The 8,018-nt window shown below is 48.5% G+C and overlaps 2 protein-coding genes across 2 annotated transcripts in view; both read left to right on the forward strand.

Annotated features, from left to right (window-relative positions):
- Positions 1 to 218: 218 nt before the first annotated feature.
- LOC144409451 (monocarboxylate transporter 12-B-like) lies at positions 219 to 7,605 on the forward strand. Its single transcript, XM_078104330.1, has 9 exons — positions 219 to 314; positions 1,270 to 1,474; positions 1,699 to 1,802; positions 2,004 to 2,147; positions 2,367 to 2,462; positions 2,553 to 2,709; positions 3,206 to 3,607; positions 3,677 to 3,936; positions 5,341 to 7,605. The coding sequence occupies exons 2-9, from the start codon at positions 1,338 to 1,340 to the stop codon at positions 5,490 to 5,492; spliced, it is 1,452 nt and encodes a 483-aa protein (XP_077960456.1). The 5' UTR covers positions 219 to 314; positions 1,270 to 1,337; the 3' UTR covers positions 5,493 to 7,605.
- Positions 7,606 to 7,936: 331 nt separating this feature from the next.
- bcl2l11 (BCL2 like 11) overlaps positions 7,937 to 8,018 on the forward strand; it is a 10,307-nt gene continuing 10,225 nt past the window's right edge. Inside the window, exon 1 of the mRNA XM_078104331.1 lies at positions 7,937 to 8,018. This exon is cut by the window's right edge and continues 95 nt beyond it. The gene's annotated coding sequence lies outside the window, so the exon portion shown is untranslated.

Genomic DNA, 8,018 nt, shown 5'->3' on the forward strand with positions numbered 1-8,018 from the left:
TTTTCTTTACTCTGAATATCTAAATATATATATTCACTTATTCACATCCGGATGTTTATGAGCTCCTAATCTCTGTTTTAATAAAAGTTAGTTTAAATGTCATTATTCATATTTACATATATTTGGTTCAATAAAAGGTCTCTCAGGCTTTGTGGCATTTATTGTTATTATTGAAGTCAGTTTGTGACGTTACAAAGTTACTATAAATGTCCCTGTAGACACGTGTGAGTGCCCCCCCCCCCCGGTGTGCAGTCAGTGGCTCAGTGGAGGCATGAGGAGGAGACGCAGAGGATCTCAGGCCGACACGAAGCTCTGTAAGCTTTTCTTTTTATTTTCACTCCTTCAGTATTTAGAATTACAAAAACATCCAACTAAAAACATGCACTGCAGTGTTTTAAATTAGAGGATATAATTAAAAAGGTGGATGAAATTAATAAAAAGTTGTTATAGGTTAAATCATGTTTTATTACAAACGCAGGATTTTTAATATTCATTTATTTATTCCTACGTTCTAAATATAAGTTATAAATATAAGTGAGTGACCTGTGAAGCCGGTTCACTGTTCTCGGCGAGGAGGGGGGGGGGGGGAGGGGGGGGGGTAAACACGCTGTCGATCGTCTCACACGTGGACACTTTACGGCCTGTTGGCAGCAGAAGCTGCAGGAACCTTTGGACAGAAGAAAGATATGAAGTAAGAGACTTTATGAGGTAAATAAGCTGCTTTCATGGCTTCATTTCCTATTTCACACACACGCTGATCGTCGACCTCTGACCTCTTTGTGCTGAAGTGTGTTTGCGTTGGGACTTTGGGACATTGGGACTTCCTGTCCCTCGGTGTGGCCTCGTTGTTTTTGGTGTCATGGTCTCTAAGGTGGAGACAAGTGGGAGGAGTCAAAAGGTCCTCAAAGGTTTGCTATGAACAATACAACCGTATTAGAAATGAAAGATAAAATATATCAAAGAATTCAAGTTAGTGTTGTTAGTTTTTACGCTTGGTTTTGTGCTGCAGCTAAATATTAATTTAATAATGAATCTTCTCTCTATTTGTTGTTTTTATTTGCTTGTTTAATACCTTCGTATTTAGAATCCTCATAAACTATAAATTAAACGTCTGTTTTAAACGCTGCATGTTTGCAGAAACAGAATTAAGTTTTAATTGATGAAATAACCAAATATAATCATATACTTATTCGGTTTATTGAGGTCAGATGTTGATCAGATGTTTGTGGTCCACTCATGTCTCCTGCTTTGGTTCCTATGTTTTCTCAGTGAGGGACGAAGACGAGGAGGAAGATCGGGACCATTGATGTCGGTTGGCCTCCCGATTGGCTGGAGCAATGTCCGTCACCGACAAGGAGAAGCTGGAGGGAGGCCGGAGGTCATCTGGGGTCACGACCCCGCCGGAGGGGGGCTGGGGCTGGATGATCGTCGCCGGCTGCTTCCTGTCCACCATCTGCATCCGAGCGGTGACCAGGTGAGCGCCAGGGAGCCGCTGAGATGTTTCCACAGACATGTGAGAGGCGGCCAGTTGACGAAGGTGTACTTGATGTATCAAGAGAGAGATGTTGCTCATGATGAGACCTGCGTGATGTTCAGGTTCCTCTCGGAGAGATCAGAGCCTCACCCGACTTTATTTATAAGATCTGAATCAAGAGTTCAGAATAAATCTTCCTCCTCCTCCTCCTCCTCCCCGTCCAGATGTGTGTCCATGTTCTTTGTGGAGTTCCAGCTCCACTTTGGAAAGGATTACTCCACCACGGCCTGGATCCACAGTCTGATCGACTGCACCACCATGCTGTGTGGTGAGACACACACAGACACACACGTGTTTCCTCTCTGACCCTCTGAAAATGTCTCATTATTTGTGAAACTTGTATTTTGTTGCTCCCTGTGGCGTAAAATGACACTTTAATGTTGGCGTTTTACCCCACATACATACATATATACATATACATATACTGTATATACGTACGTACATGAATACCCATGCACCGGGCCTCCAGCTCCTCTCGGGGGGCTCCTGGCCCACCGCCTCTCCTGCAGGACCACGGTGATGCTCGGGGGCTTGATCTCCTCCTTCGGACTCGTCCTCAGCTCTTTCGCCTGCAGCCTGGAGTTCCTGTACGCGTCTCTGGGCGTCGTCACAGGTAGCGGCCTCATATACGCTCATGTGTGTGTATATATATATATACGCTCATGTGTAATATATATATATATATATATATATATATAAATAACAATTGTGTGTCATTACACACAATTAAACGCTAATGATCTCCTTTTTCTTTAAAAAAAAGGATTTGATGGATTACACCTGAACGCATCACGATAACATGATAAAGTTCTGAGTCATGTGACCTCTGCAGGTCTGGGTTTCGCCCTCAGCTACACGCCGGCCGTGGCGATGGTCGGGACCTACTTCAGTGAGAGGAAGGCTCTGGCCTACGGCGTCGCCATGTCAGGTGGGGACAACATCGCTCATCTCCTCCTCACCTTTCCTCGCTTCGCTTCCTCTGGGCTTTTTAACGAGTTCCTGGTCGGCCGGTGCGCAGGAAGCGGCATCGGGACCTTCGTGCTGGCTCCGGCGGTGCAGCTGCTGATTGAGCGTTACTCCTGGAGAGGAGCGCTGCTGGTCCTCGGGGGGCTGGTCTCCAACCTGTGCGTGTGCGGAGCCCTGATGAGGCCGCTGGAGCCCAGCGCCCCCCCGCGGTGAGTGCGCAGGACGGCCTTCTCACCGCGGAGGAGGTCGGCTCGGAGAGCGCCGACCTCCAGCAGGGTGTCTGGGTTGTGGTGTCATGTGATGTCATGTGATCCATCGCTCCAATAGTTTTAAACCCTTTTTAAATGCACGGAACACGATGCTGAGAAGGTTTTACCTCTTTAATGATGGAGCAGATCCTAAAGTCTTCATCACTGCGGTTGCCAGGCAACCAATCAGGAAGCTCCAGAAGACAACGTCCTCATGTTTAACCTCATGTTCCTCTATGTTCCAGTTCATTTTAATCTAAGTTACTTCAATTCATTTGTTCCATTGAGAACATTTAAAAATAAACAGCAGTTATTATAGAGATGAATCTAGCTCAGCTCAAACCGCAGCAGGAGGAGGAACATGTTGATCCAGGAACAGGAGAAACGTCTTCTAGAGACCAGATCACAGCTTTAAACGCAGAGAGCGTCTTTAAATCATGTCGCTTTGAATCTACAGATTCAAGGGTCCGAAGGGTTCGAAGGTCGCCGAATGTGTTCTGTTTAGCAACGAGCTAACAGAGACGATGCCGGGGGGGACGGCGCGCTCCGATCCCGAACCCCCCCGCCGCGACACGGGACAGAGAGATGCTGAGGCGGGAGGCGTGGGACCCCCCGCGGAGCCGCCAGCCATCACACGGACCCCATGGGAGGAGTACGGGTTCCTCCTGATCCCCGACTTCCTGGTCCTGTCCGCCTCCTTCCTGTTCCTGGCCTACGGCTGCAGCGCCCCGGTGGTCTACCTGGTCCCCTTCGCCCTCGGCGTGGGCGTGGGGGACCAGCGGGCTGCCTTCCTCATGTCCCTGTTCGGCGTCAGCGGCATCGTGGGCAACGTCACCTTCGGCTGGATCGCGGACAGGAAGTAAGTGAGCGGCCGCCGGTGCATGTAGGCGGTGCATCGGTCCCACGCTGAACGGGTTCCCCCTTGCAGGTGTCTACGGAGGTATCGTGTGATGAGCTACGCAGCGGCCATCGGCATGGAGGGCCTCTGCTGCATGCTCCTGCACCTCCTGCGCTCCTTCTCCCTGCTCCTCTCCTTCTCCCTGCTCTACGGGTACTTTGACGGGGCGTACGTGGCCCTCATCCCCGTGGTGACCTCCGACGTTGTGGACTCCTCCTACCTGACCTCTGCTCTGGGCGTGGTCTACTTCCTGCACGCCATCCCGTACCTGATCAGCCCGCCGATAGGAGGTACGTGGGTCACATTCAACGTACTCGAGAGGAGCCTTTAACCAGAGCTAGATAGAGTTCTTCCCAATGAGGTCATCAGGCCCACTAGGGGAACTCATGCGGGTTCACCAGTCCACCGTGGACAGACCCAGACCCTCCACAGAGACCAGTCCACTGGGACAGACCCAGATCCTCCACAGAGACCAGTCCACCGTGGAAAGAGCCAGATCCTCCACAGAGACCGGTCTACTGGGGACAGACCCAGCAAAGACCAGTCCACCGTGCACAGACCCAGATCCTCCTGCTCTTGTCTGGAGACCGATGATGTAGTGCTGGACCCGCTGAGAGACCCTGCTGCAGTAGAATGAGGTCACCTGAAGGGACCCTGCTGGTAGAGGCCCACAGGGGGCCCACAGGGGGCCCACAGGGGGCGCCAGAAACCACTCAATTAAAGTCCCAGGTAGTAACTTTGACTAAAGAGTTGAAGGTGGAATCATTCAAATCATTCTACAAAAACATCTGTTTGAACAAAAACATTCGCTCGTATCTGGTTGAAGAGATCAGGGGTCGTTTCAAGTGGGAGGTTTAACAAACTCTGAGTCAAACCCTAAACTCTGACTTGATTTACGCTGAGACGGAGACTCTGAGCTTCTGGTTTCAGAGCAGCTGTTCAGAGTCGGTTCAATCATCTCGAGTCGGTTGACTCAGAGTTGAGTGCGTGCAGCATCACAGTATGAAGGCAGCATGAATGGAGCCACGATACTACCAGTTACCATGACAACCACCACCAACAGTATATTCACCCCTATTGAGCTGCAAACGCAACGTACGAGTATGAACCCGTAATTAGACAGAAAAGACAGAGAAACGGCGTAAGTTCTAACATAGTGTTGTCAGTTAATATTTGATGTACACTAATCATAATCCTGAGCTTTAGTTACCATGGTGACTGAGCCTGAGCTTTAGTTGCCATGGTGACTGAGCCTGAGCTTTAGTTACCTCCCTTTGTGAAACAAGCCAGAGTTTCGGACCCTTGCACTGCCTCCTTGTTGTCCACTAGATCTCCACTCTCTGCTGTCCTGCTCCTAAATGGTGGAAGGAGGTTTCTGAAGACATCAGGACCACATCTTCCTTCACATCTTCAGACTAAAGACACACCTCTTCAGACTCTACCTCCACTAACACACTAACTAACTGTAGCACTTACATTGTACTTGTAACGTCACTCATCTATAGCAAATTGTGAATTGGCTTATTTGAGGAAATCACACTTTCTTGTTTCTTGTTCTCCTGAGTTTGTACCTTATGGTTGAAATGTTCTTATTGTACGTTGCTTTGGATAAAAGTGCCGCTAAATGACATGTAATGTAATGTAATGTTGTTGTTGTTGTTATTGTTGTTGACTTCCTGTCCCTGCGTCTCCAGGCTGGTTGGTGGACATCACTGGAAACTACGCAGCAACCTTCTCCCTCAGCGGGGCGTCCTTCATGTTCAGCTCCGTGATCCTCGCGGCCGCCATGTTGGCCGGACGCTTACGGGCAGCCGCGGCCCGGCAGAGCCTCGTGCGATGGCGCTGACCCCGCTAATCCACCGTCAACAGAGCTGCGTGCTAACATAGCAGCGACAGCGTTAGCATAGCTTAGCACTGATGGATCCAAACTGTCTTCTACTGGATTAATCTCACAGTAATTCAGACTTTTAATGTCACGTGGGACAACGTGTACAGAGAGCAAATAGTTCATGTTTCAGCCATGATTTATGTTGGTGTAAACATTAAGGAGCTTTTATTTTGAAAAACTAGAGAAAATTGGTGCTTTGAAAGCAGGGTTCCAGTAACATTCAAGTTCTGTTTTATAATTGGTGAAAGTTTCCCTAAAAAGGAACTTGGACGTTAAAACCCGATTCTGCTGTGATTTCTGTGTTCGGTGTCACTTCAGAAGTCACAACAAGTGATGACGTATTTTCACATTTAATCCATCGTGAACATCTGTCTCATCTTATCCTGAGAAAACAAAGGTTCCTTATGGACACGTTCAAATGTCTACTAGTGCTCTTATTTAAAGGTTTGTTGGTTTCTTTGAGAAGAAGAAGTTGCGCAGGTGAAGGGCGGAGTCGTAACTAGAAGTTGAATGTTGATGAGAAAATGTTCGTTCTAGTAAAGCGTGTGTTAAGCGTGCGCTTTTACTTACGTGCTTTATTGTTAGAGCCCATTAGCCAATGAGAAGGCGTCTTTTCGATGACGTCACAGGAAAGGGAGGAGCCGAGAAGTTCAGGTACATGGCGGGATGATTCCAACCGTTAAAAACAACAACAACAACAGAACTGAATCCGTTTTCTTTCCCCCAAAAATCTCCACATTCACAGTGTGTGTCTGTGCGAGCGTGTGTGTGTGTGGTTGTGTATGTCTGTGTCTGTGTGTGTCTGTGTGTGTGTGTGGGTGTGTGTGTCTGTGTGTGTCTGTGTGCGTGTGTGTGTGGGTCACAAGTTTCCAGGCGTGGGAGGCAGGCGGAGGAGGGGTTTCCTTTTGTGGCTGGCATCCCCGAAACACACAAATACAAAACAGGAACAGGACTTCCCCCTTTCTGTGACACACACACAGACACACACACAGACACACACATTCATACGTCTTTCATCCTCTTTGTGTTGTTTGTGTATCTTTATTGTTAATTTAAAAGATGTTTTCATGATTGGACAGCTACCGTGTGTGTGTGTGTGCGTGTGTGTGTGTGTGTGCGTGTGTGTGTGTGTGCGTGTGTGCGTGTGTGTGTGTGTGCGTGTGTTTGGTGTTTTACGTTGCTGCAAGTGTTTTTGTGTGTTCTTGCATGCTTTTTAAACCAGCACCTTTAAGACCATAACCTTTCCTATCTGTGGTCACCTCCCACACAGACACACACACAGACACACACACACACACACACACACACACACACACACACACGCAGAAGCATTGCCTCTTTGAAAACACAACGTTTGAATATTAAAACCTTTTGACAAAAACCGATATCAAAATAAGAGCTCGAGCACAAAGAGCATCAACACGCTGATCTTCTCAGAACCTCCAGGGTCACGACCTAAACGTCCTCCCATTACTGATCGCTGCTTAAAGAGAATAAAGTGGAACCTTTACATTATTATTTGAATGCCTTTCTAGCAGTTTGACCTCTGACCTGTGGTTGGTTCAGACCAGTCCCCTGTGGACAGACCCAGATCTGGCTTCACTTGGAGCTCCGTAGGGAGGAGGAGGGCTCAGCTTTCGGCAGCAGCATCTCCTCCTCCTCCTCCTCCTCCTCCTCCTCCAGGAGCAGAGCCCCCTGAGGACTGAGAGGACCAGCCTGTGAGTCCTGCTGCAGATGAGGTCTTCTGATGGGATCCTGATGGTCCACAGGGGGCGCCGGGGTCCTGTGCTTTAAAGGTCGTGATCACTTCCTGAGCTCGTTATCTTCTTCACTCTTATTGTTGTGGTCATTTGTCGTTGGTCGTTCATGCAGAACAATAAGAGAAGTCCTGCAGCTCCTGGAGGTTAGAACACAGGCAGCACGATGGCGTCTCTTCAGGGGAAACAGCTGCTTTCATCTCAATACCTGCATCCTGTGTGCGGGTGTGTGTGTGTGTGCGTGCGTGTGTGTAATGTAAATGTCATTTACATTTTATTTTGGTAACAGATCATTAAACTGACTTATTTGACCTGTTATATTCTCCTATCGTAATCGTTCTATTGTTCTCTGAGTTAATCAGTAGTTTTGTTAAAAATGTAATGATCATAAATCTGATTCACAAACAAACAAACAAACAAACATTCAGCCACATTTTACTCTTAAATATTTCTCTTTCTACACAATGATCATTATCTGTAATATCTTATTACACATGTTGTTTTATTACTGAAGAGCTACTCGTGCGGAGGAACCGGTCCCGGTGGTTCGGAGCCAGGGGGAGACAGAGGAGGCGCGATGCGGGCCGGAGCCTAACCCCGCCCCCCGGGGGCGGACCGGGGTTTGTTCGTTTCGTTGGTATCAGCTCCCGTAGAGAAGCTCCCGGAGGCGGAGAGACAGCAGCGCGGCTCCGGTGCGCGCGCCCCCCGGACCCGTTTCACCCGCTAA

This window comes from Gasterosteus aculeatus, chromosome 6 (genome assembly GCF_964276395.1).
Source record: "Gasterosteus aculeatus chromosome 6, fGasAcu3.hap1.1, whole genome shotgun sequence".
NCBI lineage: Eukaryota > Metazoa > Chordata > Actinopteri > Perciformes > Gasterosteidae > Gasterosteus > Gasterosteus aculeatus.